Raw genomic sequence first — 22,809 nt, forward strand, 5'->3', positions numbered from 1 at the left:
TAGGAAATAAAGATAATGTGGTCATAATGGGTGATTTCAAAGCCTCTGTTGGTTCACATAGCGACTTGAAGTATGCTGGTAAATTCGGACTAGGGGACATGAACAAAAGAGGTCAGAGACTTTAAGAATTTTGTGAACAGCATGACATGGTTATAACAAACACATTCTTTGAAGTACCTGTCCGAAGAAGATACACATGGAAAGCACCTGGAGATAATGCATGATATCAGATTGATTATATATTAGTCAGACAGCGATATCGAAACCAGATTAAATCCAGCCACAGCTATCCAGGACCTGATGTGGACAGCGACCGCAATCTTGTAATAGCCAAGTGTGACATTAAACTAAAGAATATGAAATTGACCCAGCACAAATGGAACACACAAAGTTTAAAGAACACTGGCATACAAAAGGCATACAAAATGAAAACTAATCAGTTAGCAGAGACTTTTCATGACAGTGCAAAATGGGAGGAAATAAGGAATGGTATAACTGAAGCTGCTGAGGAAGTGCTGGGAAGAAGACAGGTTCAGCCGAGGAAGCCATGGATTACTGATGAAATCATAAACCTTATTCACGAAAGGAATAAGGAGAGGAGAGTAGGGAATAAAGAACAGTACAAAGAAATTAGAAATCAGATCACAACAAAGTGTCGCGAAGCTAAGGAGAACTGGATGAAGGAAACAAGCGAGATTATAGAAAAGGACATGATCAGAGGACAGGTGGAAAAGGCATATTTCAGTATCAGAACCCTACAACACAAACCAAAAACCAGAAGCTCCATAGTCAGAGATAAAATGGGGAACCTCCTGTTCAACACTGAAGAAATCTGTGAACGTTGGAAGGAATATATTGAAGACCTGTACCAAGGAAACGATGTAAATAATACAACCGGCTACATTGAAAAAGAACACGAGATAGACGAATGCAGAAAGGGTCTCTCAATCACATCTTCAGAGTTTAATGTAGCACTACACAGTCTCCAGGAAAAGAAAGCACCCAGTTCAGATAACATTCCAGCAGAACTTCTGAAACACTTGGGCAACGATAAGAAACGTTACCTTTTATTCAGCTGGTGTCAGATTGCTATGAGAATGGCATAGTTCCACCTGACTTTAGTTCAACCAGAACTGTTGCAGTACCAAAAAAGACAAATGCCACGGACTGTTCAGATTGTCAAACTGTCACTCTCCTGTCTCATGCTTCAAAAATACTGCTCAGCATCGTCAAGAATAGAATTAAAGGGAAGTTAGACACTATATCGATAATGACCAGTTTGGATTTCGATCAGGGAGAGGTACTAGGGAAGCAATTCTGGCATTACGTTTAATTCTGGAGAGAAAAATTGAGAAGAATAGGAAAGTATACGTGACCTTTGTCGACTTAGAGAAAGCTTTTGATCGAGTAGACTGGGAACAACTTTTCCTCACCATGAAAAAGGCAGGAATTGATTGGTAGGATAGACGTCTCATACTAAATTTATACAGAATGCAGAACACTGATTTAGAAATCAGTGGGACAAAGAAAAATGCCAAAATAAGAAGAGGAGTTAGGCAAGGATGTCCACTGTCTCCTTATCTCTTCAATATGTTCATCGAAGAAGCCTTCGCAGTCATGAAGGAGAAAACAACGGGGATCAAAATTAATGGCAAACAAGTTCACTCTGTAAGCTTTGCTGATGATATTGCCATACTAGCAGAAACAGGTAAAAGTATGCAGAGAATGATCAACATATTAGCAGGAACTTTAGGCAAATGGAACCTCAAAATTAATGCAAGGAAAACAAAACATGACAATATGTAAAGACAAGAAAACACCTATAATACACTTCAAAATTGGCCCTGATAAAATAGAACAAGTGAAACAGTTTTGCTACTAGGAACCCTGATCACGAGTGATAATCGGAGCATACCAGAAGTCACGAAGAGGATAGCAATGGCAAAGAGAGCATTCCAGGATAAAAAGCATCTGCTGGCCAACAAACATATAGATATTCAAATTCGGAAGGCTCCTGTAAAATCCTTTGTATGGAGCGTGCTTCTGTCTGGTTAAAAATTAAATATTTGAAAAGGAGGTTCAACCTATTCAATACTTAAAAGAAAGAAATGCAGTAATCACATTTCTTTTAAGTATTGAATAGGTTGAACCTCCTTTTCAAATATTTAATTTTTAACATCAATAATTTCAATACGGAACAATGAAATTTTTATCTTCTGTCTGGTTGCGAAAGCTGGACATTAGGAATGCAAGAAAAGAAAAAAAAAAACAGAGGCAATTGAAATGTGGATCTGGAGAAGAATGCAGAGGATAAGTTGGACTGAAATGAAGAGCAATACCAAAGTCCTTAGAGAGATAAGAGAAGAATGGAATCTGATAACTGAAATTGAAAAACGGAAAATAAAATTTATTGGTCACATTCTGCAGCATGAGGAGTTCCTTTGTAATATCATTGAAGGAAGAATTGCTGGAAAAAGAGGAAGAGGACGACCCAGAGTGTCTTACGTCAAGAACCTGCTTCTGAGGATGAAGTGCAAGACCTACGCTGAGTTGAAAAGACTGGCTCAAGATAGACAGCTGTGGCTGCAGTGACAAGGCATAGCCTTTAGAATATGATGATGATGATGATATCTCCAGTACTAACTTATGGATTAGAACTATCTGGAATCGTCTAACCTCAGAGACTTTGAAGAAATAGATAGGCTCAAAGCCCGCTGTATCAAAATTTCACTGAGAGTGGGAAAATCGGCACCAATAAGAATGGTTTATATACTAGCCAAGGAGACATTATACGCAGAGGACCTGAGGAACAAACTGTTACTGCCAGCTACAGAACAATATACAAAGCGTCTGGTGAGAAGAGAGGCTAAGAGTAAAGAGGTAGACCTAGACTTCTATGCTACAAGCATGACTAGATATGCCATTCACAGTTTTCATCACAAAATATGCGCGACCAAATTGTACCTCAATCCCAGCGAAAACTGTGTATGTAAGTTATGCAACAAAGAAAGTGACAAATACCACCTAACAAAGTACACTAAAATAGCAATGTCATTAACTGAATACAGTAAGATGTAACTATTTTGTTTGGCCTATCGGCTGCAATAATTCTTATTCTTATTCTTATTAATGTCTTCTTCAATCAAGTATGTAAAAAATATTCAAATGAACTGCTTTAAGACGCACAAAACATTTTTAGTTGCATAATCGCAATATCAAAGGTCCCAACAGTGAAATGACAATCAAAAACAAAGTTATATGGAAACCAGCAGATCTTACACTTTAGGTACTTCTGAAACTTATTTCACATAGTCATTCATGCAAACACTTGAATAATTAAAATATATCCTATAGTCGTTTATGCAAACACTTGAATAATTAAAATATATCCTACTCATAACACCAAAATGAAATGTATGAATCTGTTCTCCCATTTATCTCAATCAAAAGCTAAAACATAGTTTAATTTGAATATCATCTTCAAGTCTGAACTTGAGCTGTAGTCACTTCTTATGTAATCAATATCACTGCCAGAACCCTCTATACCACTGGTACATTCATCCAATACCGCTAACACATCTTCAAAAGAAGCATTGCCAATACAGAGCTCTGATGGTCTGGGTTTATCTATAGTTTTTGACTTCAAAACGATTTTCGGTCAACAATAAAGAAAGTCGCACCAGAACAGAAAATTTATATAATCGGCATTGTGAGGTCCAGTGGACAGCTTGAGTTATGTAGTTAGCACATAAGCACACAATTGCGATGTTATCGTAACAGTTCCCTGAAGCTAACTCAGTAACTTAAAGGTACTGGGACTGCCAAGGTCATTACACGAAAGAAATGGCATAGAGGAAACAAACAAAACTGCGAGAGGCCCCAGAGACCTCACGGCGCTTGTTGAGCGTTAAGAATGCTTGTCTAAATAGCATTAATAGTTGTTATGTTTGTCCGTAATGTTGAGGAAGCAGTTTAAAAATTCCTATTAAAAGCCACCGTTGATCTCTTGGATGAAATAGAAAATGAAACAGTTAACGTCTATAGCCTTTTTTCTGTTAAAAGATCTTGCTCATAAGGATATTTTCAGTCCAACTGGTTGGCTGAATGGTCAGCGTACTGGCCTTTGGTCCAGAGGGTCCCGGGTTTGATTCCCGACCGGATCGGGGATTTTAGCTTTCATTGGTTAATTCCAGTGGCTCGGGGGCTGGGTGTTTGTGCTGTCCCAACATCCCTGCAACTCGCACACCACACATAACACTATCCTCCACCACAATAACACGGTTACCTACAAATGGCAGATGCCGCCCACCCTCATCCGAGGGTCTGCTTACAAGGGTGCACTCGGCTAGAAATAGCCATACAAAATTATTATTATTATTAGGATATTTTCACATACAGTTTGTCTCGAAAACATGATACTCACAAAATTCAGTGTGTCTTTTTCATTACTCAACAACCAGTTTTTCAATTATTTCTGTTAGTTAAGGAAAAAAGAAACAAAATCTGATTGGCTGCCATTTTACTCAATGTAACCCCGATGTCAACATGAAAGTACTTCCACTTCTACAGTCATATAATAGCCCATGATCATCATTTGTTTCTCAAGGGGTTTCAAAATTAAAGATAAAACTATCTGAAACCAGCATTGACTTGACATTAATGCCATCTGTTGATTTACAATAAACCTAAGTTTGAATTCGGTGACTGTCTCTCATTGAGATGATCGCACTTAATGAAAGAGCACACCATCTCACTGGGAGATGATCTGCAGTTCTAGGATTAACAGGATGGTATACAAGCTGTATAATTTGATGAACAAGTAGAGAAATGGAATGTATTTATATCGATGAGATTTACATATCTTGCCTGTTCTTCCGTACTTAAACTGAGGAAGTCCTCTGTTGTTTTCATCAGGTGAACAACTACCTAGTGCGACTCACAGAACCGTACTATCTGGCTGTCTACGATGTGGCTTCCTTTATCGAGCACAATTGTGTGCCTAATTGTGCCAAGGTGTTCACAGCGAACGGTGAACTCATCATTAAGATAGCTACTCCTGTCTCCAAAGACGAACATCTTTCCATTTGTTACACAGATCCAAGTTATGGAACACGGCCTCGTCGGGCGAAGTTGCTGGAGGAGTTGCTGGCATGCCGCTGCCAGCGCTGCTGTGATCCTACTGAGATGCAATCCTACTTCAGTGCACTGAGGTGCATTAATCGGTAAGATATGTTCAGGTTTTTCCTTTGTTTTTTAACTCCTTAACTTCAACAATTTAAAAAATAAATATTGGTAAAAAATTTACAATTTTATTATTGTTGAGCTGGGCTGAGTGGCTCAGATAGTTGAAGCGCTGGTCTTCTGACCTCAACTTGGCAGGTTTGATCCTGGCTTAGTCTAGTGGTATTTAAAGGTGATCAAATACATTAGCCTCATGCTGGTAGATTTACTGACAAGTGAAAAAATTCCTGTGCGACAAAATTCCGGCACCTCGGCGCCTCCGAAAACCTGTCAGAAGTATTTATTGGGAGGTAAAAACAATAACATTATTAGTATTACTGCTGAAATCTAGTATTTCAGAATTAGGTAGTAATATATCCAGTGCCACGCAAGGTTTATAAAATTATAAGAAAGTAGAAATGATGCAAACCTTACATGTAATTCATTTTAGAGGAGAGATGTGTTCATTGCAATGTCCAGCAACCCACCAGCCCACCCCCAGAAGTACATTTACTTTTATAACCTAATGAAGCGGCGTTCTCGATTGCTGAAGTAGCTACTAGCATTGCTATTGGATAATGTAATTCTTTTGTATTCAGCATTTTAAGGAACGCCACATTATAATGTAGCAGGCAGTTTGTGGAGAAGTAGAATCTGCAAACGCTGGCAACACCGACAGTTGGGGGAAAAGCGTGGCTCATATAATCAATTCGTATGCACCGAACAGTATTATCAATGCCGATGAAACTGCGTTGTTCTTTTTTTTTTAAATGCCGGGCCCAAACTGATTCATGGTTTCAAAGGAAAGAAGTGTTAGCTGGGAAATCATACAAGGGTGGGAGTCATTGTACTGTGTTCCAATGCATATTGAAGTGAAAGACTTCATTCCCTCATCACAGGAAAGTTCTATAAGCCACAATGTTTTAAGGGTGCCAGGCACTTTCCGTGCAAGTACAAGGCATCTAAAACATGCAGACAGTACAGTAATCCAAAAAATGAAGCTTTTGTACAGGGGAGCCAGCGTAATTCGTCCTCGTCTTTGAATTGTGTGGGGTTTTTTTGTTGCGTGAGGTTATGTTTGTCAGTGTTTTATCCGGGTGCATTATTTGAATAATGTAAATACACCTTGTTGGTTACATTTCGGAAATACATTTTCTTCCCATGGCATTCGAAAGTTTTAAACTGTAAATCAAGGTGATTACAAGCATTAATGGGTCTTAGAATATTTTGTGACACGGTAGGGGTTGGCATTTCTAAATTACGAGAGGAGTACCATGGCGAGAAATTGTACAAGGATAGAGTCACTGTACTGTGTTTAAATGTTGTAATGCAGATGGAAGCGATAGACTTTCTCCTCTCGAAATAGGAAAGTTTGTTAAGCCACGTTGTTTTAAGGGGATTGGGTACTTCCCGAGCAATTACAGGGCATCTAAAATGCAGTACAGTAATTCAATGAATAAAGCGCTTGCACAGGGGAGCCAGCATAGTTTTCTCCTCATCTTTGAATCATGCTTTTGTTTTTCTTTCGTTGTGTGAGGTTATGTTTGACATTGATTGATTGATTGATTTCTTTCTTTCTTTCTTTCTTTCTTTCTTTCTTTCTTTCTTTCTTTCTTTCTTTCTTTCTTTCTTTCTTTCTTTATTTATTTATTTATCCTGGCACTTTGAACCCTATTTTACATGAGTATATTAGGGTTATAGTTCTGATCAGTTTTTTTAAATTATTGGTCCTTGACACAAAATTAGGAACCTAAATTATTGAAGACTAGCAAATGTACCCGTGCTTCGCTACGGTATTTTACATTGTATATGGATATGGAAGTAAATTCCTGTAAATTGCTGTACATGCAGTGAATAAGACTTTTTAAAAAATTGCATGTCTTAGCATTATCCGAGAAACAGTGTGAGGAGGTCCCCATTCGTTGTTTCCAATGTAAAGTGTGAATTGCAGAGTTGTGATGATAATGGCAGGCTCATTTGCCTACTGCCATTCACAAGCAAGTTGGGAAGTTTACTTTATAATGGCAGGCCCCATTGCATAATGCGGGGTCACAAGCGATTTGGAAAGTTTTCGTTACAATTGCTTCCAAGCACACAACAAAAGAAAAACAAAAGCATGATTCAAAGATGAGGAGAAATCTATGCTGGCTATCCTGAGCAAGTGCTTTATTCATTGGATTACTGTACTGCATTTTAGATGCCCTGTACTTGCACGGAAAGTACCCAATGCCCTTAAAACAATGTGGCTTACTGCAGTTGCAATTACTTCCAAACATATTACAGTCTTAATTGAGTTGTGCTGTTATCATTATAATGACAGGCCCCTTTTCCTAATGGCAGCCAGCTTACTGCCAGTCACACTGAGTTGGTGAGTTTCCATTAAAATAGTAGGCCACTATGCCTAATGCCAGTCACATTTTAGATGGGTCATTTGACAATAATGGCGGGCACCCTTGCCCACAGCCAAACACAGTCGGGTAGGGGAGTTTTGAACAAAATTTCATGCTCCCTTGCCTTCTGCAAGTGAAATCGAGAAGGGAATTGTTCTTTACAATGGTGGGCCCTCCTTACTAATGCCACTTACACAGGAGTTGGAAAAGGACTCCATGCCTACTGCCAGTCAAAGTCGATGTGGGGAGTACTGATTACAATAGCAGACACCCTTTCTTGATCGCTACAAATCGACATCAGTATATATATATCGACATACAAAAGTCTATGCATATTTAAAATATTGCAGACTTTCATTTACAGGTTAACTGCTGCTTAATGGTACGTCATATGGACAAGTGGATTGTACCATAAGACGCCGTATTTAGCGGTCTAAATGGCTGGTCCTATGATATTTTCTTGTATCTCATTTATTCATGGGTCAGATAGAGTTAGAAACGTTGAATAGGGTGAAGATTGTCTCACAGTGCAGTACTTTTCAGATAATTATGTGACAGCTACAAACATAGCATTTGGCACACATATGGCTACTGTGTGGGCCAATGATCGTGTCGAATTTAATGATTCTATCTTTCCTATAAGTGCTTCAGAGTATGAATTATGCGTGTAAAATGTGCAAAATTTACTTACAATTGAGAAAGAGACAAATCTAACATATAAGGAATAGAGAAACAACAAAAGGTCATAGGACCAAAGTTGTAGATCACTCCAATTTGAACAGAGATTGTGCCATCCGTTTTGTGAGAGGACTTGCTGTTTAGTCACGAAATACCTCGAAACAAAGGTCTGCACCATCATTAGAATTGCCTTGATATTTTGATGTTCTTCGAGGATAAAAAGTAAAAAATTTAAAGATCTTGGAAGTTTTCTGTCTGTTATAGGCTGAAACGTATAATTTTGCCAAATTTTAATTTTCTACCTTGTTTGGTAGATTGTGCTGCAATCTTGATTTTGAGGGAGCGGGGGCAAAGATTAGGACTTTCAGGAAACAAAAGCTAAAATGTATACAGATGGTCATTATTACCCTTTAAACAGATAGCTGTACAAAAATTTCGCCAAAATAGTTAATGTACAGACACACGGTCTTTGATTTTATTTATGTAGATAGATAAGGAATCTGCTCAACGTATAACACATTTGGGCTATGTCCGCTGGACTTTGCCTGAAAAAACGACCGTTCATGATATCTCCCTTATTAATCCTCCTATCAAAATGATACACATGAGATAAAAGGTTTAGAAATTGGTTTTGATTAAGGATGATAGATTTCCATTAATTTTGGATGTGCATATTTTGAGGGAGTGCAAGATCATGGTTTCGGTTTCGAATAAACCCCCAGTAAATTTAGGTATTCTGAAATAATATTGGCCCTAAAACCTACCCAAGTACAGGTGGATTCTAAATACAGGTAAACCCTGTTGTACCCGGATTCGTTATGCAAGATTTTGCATATACGCGATTTTGGTTTTAAGTCTAGTGCTGCCATCTTTTAACAGTACGTGAAAGCTGTAATGCCTTAAGGTGGATGCAGACATGCGTGCCGAACGCTGTAACGTACACTACGTCGCGTGCTGAGGTTAAACGGGGCAAGCTCATCTCTGCGCATCTTCTGTCGTGTTTGTTGAGACGTGAATCGTCAGTTCCGGTTAGTAGAGCTGTGAAGTTGCACTTGACAGGTTTTGTATTTAAAACGCCGGGTAAAAGAAAAGAAGGTTTGCCTGTTGAAGGAAAGAAGCGTGAACCCTAGTCGTATTCGTTAGAAACAAAGTTAGAAGTTTTGGATCGCTATGAGAGAGGCGAGTGTACTGATGACATTCGGCATGCTTTGGGACTTTGAGAATCCACTGTGAGAACTATTCGTGATAATGCTGAATCAATTCGAAAAACTGCTTAATTTTCTACTGCAGTGTGACTAGAGTGACCAAATTTCGCACAGAAGTGATGGAAAGAATGGATTGGATTGAGCATCACAACCACCAACACATGCCTCCCTCTGGAGCTGCTATTGAAGCTAAAGCCAAGAGCTTGTATGCAGAGTTTAGTAAACTATTGTGAGTTTCAGTGCTAAATTTTTAAGTGTATAAAGTTTGCATTAAAATGCGTTTCAGAAACATGATAATGGTTATTTTTTGTAAAATTACTAAGAATCTATGCTATTTTAAACTTAACCCTATATTTTACATAACAAAATGACTCGATTTATGCAAATTCAGTATGCACGGCAATTCTACGGAACATAACTATCGCGTATAACGAGGTCTACCTGTATCAAGTTTGGCAGAAATATATCCAGTAGTTTTCAAGTTATAAGAACTCAGACAAACAAACAAACAGACAAGACAGACAAACCGACAAACAGACACTAAAGCTAAAAAATAAAAATATGTAGATGGTCATTATTACACCTGAAACGGATGACTGTAGGGAAATTTTGCCAAAATAGTCAATGTACAGACACACGGTCGTTATGATTTTATTTATATAGATTTGGTAAATGAACTTAAGGAACTGTTTGTAGCAACAGGATTTCCTGAAGAGATGGTATAATGGCTTTGTAAGTTCCACATTACACTTGTGTAGTTGACACTCAATTTCGAATCTTGTTCTCCAAACATGGCGCAGTCGAACAGTGAATGGTCCAACGTTTGTGAAGATCCACAAAAGCACAAGTAATCGCCTGCAATGTTAATTCTGAAGCGTTCAAAGTAGCACTTAAACTTTCCATGGCCAGGGAGAAACAGAGTGAGAATGAATTTGGCCACTAATGTTTTGCACTGGAATCAGCTGTATATGTTGGGAAAAAATAATTCCCTTGTCACAGACCCTTTTGTACTAATTGATGTCCGGAGGCACTGTCTTATTATATGTGTTTTGATTTGGGCTTTTGCATAGCTTAGGGGTGATTTGTTGTAGGTGAATTTTATATTGGACGAGGAGGCTGCTTTTGCAAGGATGTCTGCCTTTTCATTTCCAGGAGAACTTGTGTGTCCTCAGATCCAGAAAAGACAGATGCATGGGCACTGCTGTGCTCTAGATCTTATAGTAGCAGCTATTGGATTGACATTGTGTTTGTCGATGATTGTGTTCAATGCAGCCTGCGAGTCATTTAGTATCTGAGCGCTACTGTTGTTGTGTTCACATCCCTCCACAGCAGACTTGATGGCCCATAGCTTGGCTTGAAATACAGAGCAGCTGGATGATAATTTGTATTGAGCTGAAAACACTTCCCTGTTCTTCTCGTAGACAACGAATGCGCTTCCTACTTTGTCAGATTCCGTGTTATTAGGTGTGCGAGAGCCGTCTGTGTAGATATAGTAGTCATGGTTTAGTGAGCAGCTATTGCAAACCTAAGTCTTGAAATTACTAGGGTGTCTGGATTCCAGGAGGTGACAGTTCTTCTCCAGTGTGGTTTCAAGAATTGGTGCAGGTGATGTTATGTTTTTCTTCATTAACGAGAGTTCAGCCGTTCCGATAGCAGTAAAGAACAGGGATTCAATTCCAGTGATGACAAGGGCTGCTTGTGTAGATATTGTGCTATAGGCACAAAAAAATTCAAAGGACGATTTCTCTCTGAATCTGCAGAAGTTTTTCCTTAGCCCACTGCTTTCTCAAGCGTAGAACGAAACAAAGCACAATACAGTATTAGTGGAACAAAGGTTGTCTTGTATATAATGCGGAGTATTTCTGAGTTGAAATGAAATGGCGTATGGTTTTTAGTGCCGGGATGCGTCTGAGGACTTCGGCTCGCCAGGTGCAGGTCTTTTGATTTGACTCCCATAGGCGACCTGCGCGTCATGATGAGGATGAAATGATGATGAAGACAACACATACACCCAGTCCCCATGCCAGGGGAATCAACTAATTATGGTTAAAATTCCCGACCCTGCCGGGAATCGAACCCGGGACCCCTGTGACCAAAGGCCAGCATGCTGACCATTTAACCATGGAGCCAGACACTTCTGATTTTATTCCCCATGACAACCTGCGTAGAGTAGCAGTGGTTTGGAGAAATTAATCTGATTTAAGCTTTAGTTTATTGAAATGTGGCCTGAGTTAAAATGTTTGACCAGTAGGACCAGTAGTTGATCTTCTAGTGCGATTTCCTGTCCGTTCATATTGAGTTGTGCTTTTATCAGGTTTCTTCTCCTCGTGACAACCATAGCCTTAGTTTTCTGTGGATTAAATTGCAGCTTGTTTTTAGAACCCCCTAGTCAAACAGAGTATGCAGTGCTGTGTTTGCTCGAGTGTTTTAAGTTAGCATCATTGTCGGCAAAAATGCAAAGTTCGTCCTCTGCGTAGGGAACAGTGAGTTATCCAAGTGCATTATATGAGTACTGTAAATGCACCTTGTTGGATACATTTTGGAAGTAGTTCTTTTCCATGGCTTTTGAAAGGTTTACACTGTGAATCAAGGTTAATTGCATGCGGTAACGGGTCTTAGAATATTTTGTGACGTGGCAAGGGTTGGCATTTCTGAATTACGAGTTGGCAGTTAATTCAAAATCACGTAATTCGAAGTAATTTTGTGTCCCAAGGACTTCGAATTAATGAGGTTTTACTGTATTTATTTATTTATTTTCCTTTCTTTCTGTTTTTTTAATGTAACGTACATACATTCTACATTTTAACAAATTATATACTAGGAATTTCCTTGTCCATCCTACACCTAGAAATACATGTATGAAGATAGAAAACTGAATTTAAAGACACAAAATACATTTGTTTTCCTAGCACACTGATACACCAACAAGTATGTATCATAATTTGAGTGGTTACATTTATGGGTGAAGAAATTTATGAATTTTTATGATGAATAGCTGCGGATGACTACTACTTACGGTCGAAACTAGTACTGTTTGAGGGTAAAACTATGTATTGATTATATGGAGAATAAACTAAAGTTTGTAAAAAGCGAGTCATATTAATCAAAACGGGCTTAACCATGAAATTTATTGCTTATATGAAGGAAACGAAGTCTGCGAGAAGGAAACAAACGAGTCATTCCGCTTGTAGATTTTTGCATGTTATGTGGCACAGGATATAGCTTTAACGAAAATTATTCACAAAATATGTTAATTAGACATGGGTGTAAATTCTGTGAAATGTTCTCAGCAGTGAGTACCTACTTTGTGAATAGTTAAATGATTCTTACAGTAATAATTCTGCTAAGAGACCTTGCATTCATGTCAATTTCCTGCCACGTCAGAAGAGTTTAAATCACATTTGTGATAAATTAACCGTGGACAGGTGGTGCTTGTTGTTGTAACATGTATGCTGACTGAACTTACATAAAAATACATAATTTTTTTATTAGAGTATCAGTAATTGATGTATTATTTTTATGTACTCATTAGCATAATGTGTTATCAAAAATAAATGTGTATATCATATACTGATAAGCTTCACAGCATATGAATGGTATAAAAGTAAAAACTTGTTATGCCCAGGAATAATCTTTATTAAACACCTTATCTTTATTCAGTTGACAGCCTCAGATTCTGCTAACTACGCAATGCTATTCCTGCAGTATTTCCCTGGTTGGTGGGGAGGGGTCCTTCCAAAATAATTATGCTACTGGAAATAATTATCCTCTTCATGACGATCCATAAAATCGTGATAAGTTGTTTGCGCGTATAATTTCCTCCGACTCTTTCAGTTTCCAAGTTCGTACAGTTTACAGTGAGCTACAACATATTATAATTCGTGAAAAAAAAAATGCCTCAAGCTTCTTCAAGCGATGATGCACTTCTTGCTGTGAGTATCACTCTTGGTAAATGAGTGCAATGTTGTGGGTTCGAGTATGTGAGTTTTTAGGAGGAGAAATTTTTGTCCATTTTGTTACACCATCCTTTCTTGTTAAATTGAAGAACCGTTGAGAAAGGTAAATCATCATCACAAATATTTACTACTTCTTCATTAGTGCTCTGTCCTGTATCACTGTTAGCCTACTACTTCTAATTCATCCTCATTCTCACTAAAATTTCTTCCTATTCCACAGACTGTAAAGGAGATGACACCCTAGCTCAACTCTTCATTCCTCATTTCAGCGATGTCTGGCTCCATGGCTAAATGGTTAGCATGCTGGCCTTTGGTCACAGGGGTTCCGGGCTCAATTCCTGGCAGGGTCGAGAATGTTGACCTTAATTGGTTAATTTCGTTGGCATGGGGGCTTTTGAAATGTGATAGAGAGAAGAATACTGAAGGTGAGATGGGTAGATCATTTCATCTTCATCACGACGCTCAGGTCACCTAGGGGCATCAAAAGACCGGCCTCTGGCAAGCCGAACTTGTCCTCGTACACTCCCAGCACTAAAAGCCATACACCATTTCAGTTTTTTCCTCTCAGCGATAAGGAATTGACCAAATGAATTCCTAACATGATTACACAAGTACCTCAGTGGGTACACTGGACATTGTTCCTATTGCACTTCCGACAAACGGGACTGGTGGCGCGGGGTCTAACAAGTCACTTTGTTATACCGCTTGACAGTAATCCCTCTTTATAACAATGAAGACCGTTCACTGCAATGCCACTGACCTCAGACAAAAGGCAAGGAATGTGAGGAGAGGTATGTGGCAGCCAAGGTCTGTAAAACAAGCGCAATCTACCCAAATAACTTTGCGCAATGTCACAAAATACCTGCGCCATCACTCCCCACTTAACAAAGTTGAAACTGAAATGAAATGGCTTTCACTATAAGAGATCTGAAAATAACTATCACTTTCTCTGTCTGTAACATCGATGGTTATGAAGACTTTTTTCACTGAACTCAATAGCTGCAGTCGCTTAAGTGCGGCCAGTATCCAGTAATCAGGAGATAGTGGGTTCGTACCCCACTGTCGGCAGCCCTGAAAATGGTTTTCTGTGGTTTCCCATTTTCACACCAGGCAAATGCTGGGGATGTACCTTAATTAAGGCCATGACTGCTTCCCTCCTATTTCTAGGCCTTTCCTATCCCATCGTCGCCATAAGACCAAACTGTGTTGGTGCGACATAAAGCAAAAAAAAAAAAAAAAAAAAAAAAGAACTTTGTCTGGAGTGTGGCATTGCGTGGAAGTGAAATGTGGACAATAACTAAGAAAAAATGAGAATAGAAGCTTTTGAAATGTGATAGAGAGAAGAATACTGAAGGTGAGATGGGTAGATTGAATCATGAATGAAGAGATCCTGAATCAAATGGGTGAGAGGAGGATTTGGTAAAATTGGACTGGTGAAATTTGCACACAGTATGAAGGATAAGTTTACCACCTAATCAATACTTTATTTTACAAAATGTTTAGAATTATTTACATTAAAACCGTGCCAGTTTCGACCTGTAAATAGGTCATCATCAGCTGTTGGTGAACTTGCTTAATAGCGTTTGTACATAATAAAACATTACTAAAAACTAATTAAACAAGAATGTCTTATTCTAATATAATAATAATGTTAAATATATATACATATGTTACAATTATGGAGCTTTGACTTGTTGGAGTCCCATTCAAATATCTGTGCTGTTGCCAACATTACGTCAAACGAGATATATACGAGGGCTATTTTTTTTTTTTCAAGGTCCGATCGGTCGCGACAGTCAAACGCCCGCGAATATATGATGAACCGCTGCGCAGATGTGTTGCGCAACGTCTCTGAAATGACCGTTATGCGCCTCACCTCAGTTCCGTCAGTAGTGAACGTGCAGCGCGCTCGTAAACATGGCTACAACGATCGCTTCGCCCGCCAAGTGTGAAGTGCGCGGTGTAATTCGATTTCTTCAGGCTGAGGGGTGCAATGCAGCCGAAATTCATCGCCGAATAAGTCGTGTGTATGGTGAAACGTGCATGAGCGACAGCAAAGTGCGACAATGGTGCAGGAACTTTACAGCAGGGCGTACAGATGTCCATGATGCAGGCGGCCAGGGAAGGAAGCGTGTGTCAACCGATGATCTTGTTCAGCGTGTGGATCAGGCAATTCGAGAAAATCGTCGGTTCACAATTTCTGTGTTGAGTGCTTCGTTTCCTGAAATTTTCAGGTCAGCTCTCTACACAATTGTGAGTGAGACACTTCAGTACCGCAAACTTTGTGCGAGATGGGTTCCGAAGATGCTGTCTGACCGTCAACAGCGAATGGGCGCCGCTTTAGCGTTTCTCCAGTGCTACCATGATGAAGGACCGGATTTTTTGAACAAAATTGTCACAGGGGACGCGATATGGGTTCATTTTGAAACGGAAGAAACAAAAGAGCAATCCAAACAGTGGATGCATTCGCACTCCCTGAGTAAGCCAAAGAAATTCAAGCGAACATTCTCCAACAGAAAGTGTATGGCTACTGTGTTCTGGGACCGGAAAGGAGTTCTGTTGGTGGAATTCATGGAACGTGGTTCCACCATCACTGCAACCGCATACTGTGCGGCTATTCAATGTCTACGACGGGCAATTCAGAATAAGCGGAGAGGGATGTTGTCATCAGGCATTGTCCTCCTCCATGACAATGCTCGGCCGCACACTGCAGCTGCCACCGCGAACCTCCTGCAGCGTTTCCAGTGGGACATTTTCGATCACCCAGCATACAGTCCGGACCTGGCTCCATCAGATTTTCACCTGTTTGCTCACATGAAACGCTGGCTAGGAGAACAGCGTTTTGACACCGACGAGGCGCTGCAGACCGGCGTACAAAGATGGTTACAGGCGCAGGCGGCGACGTTCTATCAAGAGGGCATTGACAAGTTGGTACCACGCTACGACAAATGTCTCAATCTGCGAGGCGACTATGTTGAAAAATAGCTGTGATGTATCAGTAAGTGGTACTAATAGAAAAGTGTCAAATTTGTACTGCTGTTTCATTTCGTGACCAATCGGACCTTGAAAAAAAAAAAATAGCCCTCGTACATATGGTACAAAGGAGGACTTTGGCATGCTGGAGTCCCATGAATGCCACATATTCCAAAAATTGTATAGCTGAAGTTAAAAATAGTGTATAGTTCTTAGAGAATAAAGGGTCACTGAGGTTTTGAGGATCTATGCAGTTGCCAGCATTATGACCAATACGGACAATGAAGCTGATAGATAATAGTTACGGTGAAATTTGACTCGAAGAAGAGGGAGAATGATAGGACACTCAAGACTTGTCCAGTTGGTTTTTGAATGAAATGTAGGCAGTAAGAATAGTAGATGTAGGCCAAGGTATGAATATGACAAGCAGATTAGAACAGATGTAGGATATAGTAGTTACTTAGAAATGAAAAGATTAGCACATGATTGAGTGGCATGGAAAGCTGCATCAGACCAGTCTACAGACTGATAAATCAAACAACGGCGACGTCCCTGTCAGTCTCACTGCTGTCTAAATCAAATTTTTCAACACTCTCCATCTTGAAACAAAAAGAATACGTGAAAATAAAGTCCCTAAACGTATTTTCCCATTTTTATCACGTCAGAAGTGTGAAAATAGGTATTTACCTTTAAAGGTTGTAAGGAATGCTAAAGACAGAGATCCACTATATTATGAATGAGAAATAAAGATATTAAAGAGATGCTGGTTTGGAAGAAACAGACTTAGAAATAGTTACGGAGGTAAAGAGAGATTGAAGGAATTTACCAAGAATTTGAATTCAGCAAAGAAGTCGCCCAAAGATAACATGATGGCAAGCATAATTGGCAGTCTTATGAATTTTTGTGAAAATTGGAATATTACGTATGGGTATTTTAAGACAGAAACAGGCTCCAGGAAGGACATTCCAGTAATCATCAATGATCATGGGTAGCATAGAGATATATGAAGACAGACAGACAGACAGACAGACAGACAAAGTATTCAGTTGGCAGTATGTAAAGATAGCTGGATATAAGGATACTGTCCAGGTAGAGGAAATTTCTAATACTAGCAAAGTACTGAAATTTACTGCAGGGCAGTGTTATTTAATTCTCTGCAATAATTGTGAGCTGTCCGACATGTTGGCTGAATGGTCAGCGTACTGGCCTTCGGTTCAGAGGGTCCTTGGCTCGATTCCTAGCCGGGTCAGGGATTTTAAACTTAATTGGTTAATTGCACTGGTTTGTGCTATCCCCAACATCCCTGCAACTCACACACTGCACCTAACACTATCCTCTACCACAATAACATGCAGTTACCTATACATGGCAGATGCCGCCCACCCTCATCGGAGGGTCTGCCTCACAAGGGTTGCACCCGGCTAGAAATAGCCACACATAATTATTATTGTGAGCTATTGCACATCTGCTCTCTTTTAGAAAATGAAATGTAATCATTTTCAAGATGGGAAAAATCTCTGATACAGATTTACTCACATAAGTTTCTTCATGCTTGTTAGTTTCTTTCCCTTACTTATTAGTGAATTATTTGTTAGGGGCTATTTTACTTTACTTGTCTCTATTGAATCATGGATAACATTGTAGACTGCGTAGAGTTTAATAAGGTTTAAGTTAATATTTTGAATTGGAGATTTGTCTTCTGCTGAAAAGTTCATCAAAACATGAGTGATAAAGTAGATTTGTTTCTTTATTAATCCTGTATTTTTAAATATATTTCAGTGATTGCGCTGGGTATGTTTTACCAGAGTACCCAATATTGGAGGATGACAACAACAATAGTGACACACAAGAAGACATCTGGCTGTGCTCAAGTTGTGATGCCAGAGTTCCTGGGAATGATATAATGCGGGTACTGGATTCTGTGACGCAAGCTGCTGGTCAGCTGGATAAAACAGATCTCAGAGCCTGCGAAAGATTCATAGCGAACAAATCTGCAGCTGTCCATTCCAACCACTATCTACTGTTACCTGCTCGTCTTGCGCTAGTTGGGCGTAGTCCGAGTGGACTATCGGATAAGGAGCTTTCGGAAATCCACTCTGAGCTTAGTCAGTTGTTGGAGCTGAGCAGTTGTATTCTTCCAGGTAAAGTTATGCCACCTTCTTCTTTCGTTATTCATTTAAGGCATAGGCCTTCTGTTATGTTCTTTCTTTGTTAAATTGTTTAGCATATGAAGCTTGGTAGTGCAAGTTGCTGGTGTAAATGACATTCATGACAGTCCCTCGAGTAGACAGCTGAGAGAACCATGACGGAAGTCCAAACCGTGTGGTAGCAGATTACCTTTCTCCACTCTTTGCCCACAAGCAGGAGGGGCAAACCTCCCATTTCTCTTTGCTTCCTTAGCTAAATCTAAATCCTTAGCTAAAGCTAAATCTGCCATAGAAAACATTTCATAAATCATTATTGCAGTTTAAAAGTACAGTAGACGTCCGTTATAGCGAGAATTCACAACAGCGAAAAATGTACTTGCTATAGTGGATTGTCGTTATAGATTTCTGTATTTTTAAAAAAGTCACACACACATTAAAATCGGTATGAAACGGCAATCAGTTTCTTCAAAACTTGGGTTTTCACAGACTTCCATACTATGGCTTACCCGTTAGTTATTTTGCTAATTCCGAGACAACGTGAATGCGTATGTTTAGTTTCATCCTGTAAAATTGGAGTAGTATCACTCCAGTGGCTTCTGTGGCAAACGTTTCATTTTCTTATTCAAACAGCGCCATTTAACCTTGCATGCATTGTAAAGATAAGTGCCAGTAGAGTAATGATAACCTTTTCGATAAATTTTCAAAATTTCCAAAATTTAACCAGACGCAAAAGAATATAGCGAAACCTCATTAGGGATTTCCTCATTAAAATGATGTATTGCTTAGCATGGCATAAATTTTTAAGTCCCAATTCACGGCATATTAAATCTGTATAAAAATACCTCCCTTGTCACAGATTTTCGCTATTACTTAGCTGTGAATTACCGCATAGTACAATCACATTTTTACCAGCCCTGAAAATGTTCTTTGTCATCCTTCGTGAAAGGAAAAGATTTCCAACACAGATTAGAGCCCTTGCCACAGGAGGCTGCTTTGAGACAGTTGCGCAAAACACGAGAAATGGCCTTGAATTCCTGAACTTTACAGGGTAACTTACACCTTCAGGATGGAAGCGGTTAGCCCCAGGAAAATTCAGTTTTTCTTTCTGATTTTTCATTGATATTGCTGAATAACCTAGAAAGCATGTTTGTGCTTGTATTTCACATTCCTTTCAGAGGTTTATAAATTTATTCCATGTGAAAGGTAGCGAATATTTGTCGCGTGATAGCCTTCCTATGGATGAGGAACACAATCGTGTTAACTTGACTAGCATGGTCATGTTATTTTGTAGCCCAGTTGTAGATACTGAAAAAGTTGTGATGTTCGCCTACAAAATTAAAATCCAGGAAGACTGCAAGCATCCACATCTTTCAACAGTGGCGCGTATGTCGAAACTTGCACCTTCGAGTTTCGACTCGAGTCAATCAACGTGTGTCGCATTCGATATGGCGGTCGAAGAGTGTGACCTGAAAACAATGTTTAATAACCTACTGGTCCAAAATATAAGACTTCAGCTGTGCAAATGTTTTATATTTGTTGTCTGGTGTTTTACACATCACCATTGTTATTTAATACAGCCCAGTGGAAAAGATTTTCGTGTTTGTTCCCTCATCTTTTTCACACCTTTTAATACTCTCATGTCTCCGAAGACCGTAAAAGTAGTCAGTGGGACGTAAAACAAACAGCATTATTATTATTATTATTATTATTAATACTCTCATCTTCAGAAACTGTAGATAGCCAATCTCTTTCACTGTCCCCATACATACACGACGTAAAATGTACTCACATCGTTGGATAATTCTGATTCGTGTATTCAGTAGTAGCCTATGTTTTCTCGCTTAACACATTCACTTTCCTTGTCCCCTGCAGAAACCTCCAAACAAGGTTTTGATTGGAAAATTCTAAATTCCCATGTAGGGAATTAGATATTTCTCACCAATAGAGCGTGTAAAAACTGTTAAAAACATATCAGATGTAAGGCTTTTCAGGCGTTTGCTCTATTAACCAGCGTTTCATTTTAGGTCTGACACTAGACTCATCAGAGTGGGATGTGTCAGACCCACTGATCTCTATACATGGATCGCTGATGGCAGGTCTCCACTGCAGGAGAAAGTACGCCAAGTTGAGTGCGCGGTTCGCCATGTTGGCGTACCCAACCTAGAGCTCTCCTTATGGGGAAGCAATGATAATATAGTCAATTTTAAGTCACAATTAATGGCGCATTGGAATAATTAAAAATATAGACACATGTTCACTCAAAGCATAAGGACATTGAGATCACTGACACGTCATTCCGAGGTCAGTAAATCTCCGGGATAGCAAGAAACATGAGTGTATAATAACGGCCGGCAAATATTAACTTAAGTGCTGAATACATGCAATTAGCGATCGGTAACACAATACAAGTGAAAACCAGTTTCTGGAAACATTGCTGTAAATTGTATACATGTATGCCACGAAATTATGCATTCTTAAAATGATGTACCTATAAACGTAGTTCACTATACAGGCCTAGATACGACATATCGTAATCGGTGCTTGATAATGAATTTCTGTTTCCTGTTTCCATGAAATAACGCGCATATTATCAAATTAAAATATCAGTGAAGTAAATGTACACATTTATAAAACCAGCAAATATTCAAAACTTGTCAATATATCATATTACCTGCAGCTTAATTTACTATTACAGACCTCTTTAATTAAATTCAGCTAGCAAAGCGATATTGATAGTCATCATCAGATATATGTAACACCAGTTAAGAGTCCCAAATACCATGAAGTGTATAATGGGATAGCCCCAAACACCCACCACACATTCCCTTCTCCCACCCATAATTATTACTGATGTAAATAAGGTCTAGAATTCTCCCAGACTTCATTTTCTAAGATTGTTATAAGGTCACGTCAATTATTTCATCGAAACCGTCAGTTTAATTACGAGAAATAAAAAAAATATAAGTAAATTTTTACTTGCAGTTAATCTATATATTATATAAAATAACTTGTCCTGACTGACTGACTGATTCATCATCGCCGAGCCAAAACTACTAGACATAAAGAAATGAAATTTTGGGGATATATTCATATTAAGATGTAGGTGCTCGCTAAGAGAGGATTTTTGGATATTCCATCGCTAAGGGGGTGAAAAGGGGGGTGAAATTTTAAAATGAGTGTATCTATATCTCAAAACTTTAAAAGTTTACAGATGTAAAAATTGGTATTTAGAATCTTCTTTAAAAATAAGGAAACACATATTTTTTTGTTTTCAGAAAATCCCAATAGGAAGGGTGAAAAAGGGTGAAAATGGGGGAAAATGGGTTGAATGCCTTTAATCAGGATACCGGTACTTATATCTCAGAAACTGAAGATATTACAGACCTGAAAATTGGTACTTTTGATCTCTTTTAAAAATAAAGAAACACATATTTTTTTGTTTTTGGAAAATCCAATTAATGGGAGGGTGAAAAGGGGGTGAATTTTAAAAAAGAGTGATCTATATCTCCAAACTTTTAAAGTTTGCAGATGTAAAAATTGGTATTTAGAATCTTCATTAAAAATAAAGAAACGTGTATTTGTTTTCGGAAAATCGCAATAGGAGGAGTGAAAAGGGGTGAAAAAGCGGTTGAATGCCTTTAATGAGGCTACTTATATCTCAGAAACTGAAGATATTACAGACCTGAAAATTGGTGTTTGGGATCTCCTTTAAAAATAAAGAAACTCGTATTTTTTTGTTTGTGGACAACCCAATTAAGGGGGGGGGGGTGAAAAGGGGGTAATATTTTAAAATGAGTGTATCTATATCTCAAAACTTTTGAAGGTTATAGATGTAAAAATTGGTACCTAGAATCTCCTTTAAAAATAAAGAAACACGTATGTTTTGTTTTCTGAAAATCCTAATAGGAAGGGTGGAAAAGGTTGAAAAAGGGGTCGAATACATTTCATGAGTCTACTTATATTTCAGAACCTGAAGATATTACAGACCTGAAAATTGGTGTTTGGGATCTCCTTTAAAAATAAAGAAACACGTATTTTTTTGTTCGTGTAAAATCCAATTAATAGGAGGGGGGAATGGGGTGATTTTTTAAAATGAGTGTATCTATATCTCAAAACTTTTAAAGTTTATAGATGTAAAAATTCGTAGTTAGAATCTCCTCTAAAAATAAAGGAACACATTTTTTTTGTTTCCTGTAAATCCTAATAGGAAGGGTGTAAAAGGGTGAAAAATGGGTTGAAT

At 38.7% G+C, this 22,809-nt stretch overlaps 1 protein-coding gene across 2 annotated transcripts in view; it reads left to right on the forward strand.

Annotated features, from left to right (window-relative positions):
• LOC136857576 (SET domain-containing protein SmydA-8) overlaps nt 1-22,809 on the forward strand; it is a 176,558-nt gene that overhangs the window by 131,778 nt on the left and 21,971 nt on the right. For both annotated transcript variants that reach the window (XM_067136350.2, XM_067136352.2), the window contains exons 5-6: nt 4,915-5,222; nt 18,202-18,563. In XM_067136350.2, the coding sequence (XP_066992451.2) occupies nt 4,915-5,222; nt 18,202-18,563 (670 nt within the window). The remainder of the gene's footprint in view (nt 1-4,914; nt 5,223-18,201; nt 18,564-22,809) is intronic.

The sequence above is a fragment of the Anabrus simplex genome, chromosome 1 (assembly GCF_040414725.1).
Source record: "Anabrus simplex isolate iqAnaSimp1 chromosome 1, ASM4041472v1, whole genome shotgun sequence".
NCBI lineage: Eukaryota > Metazoa > Arthropoda > Insecta > Orthoptera > Tettigoniidae > Anabrus > Anabrus simplex.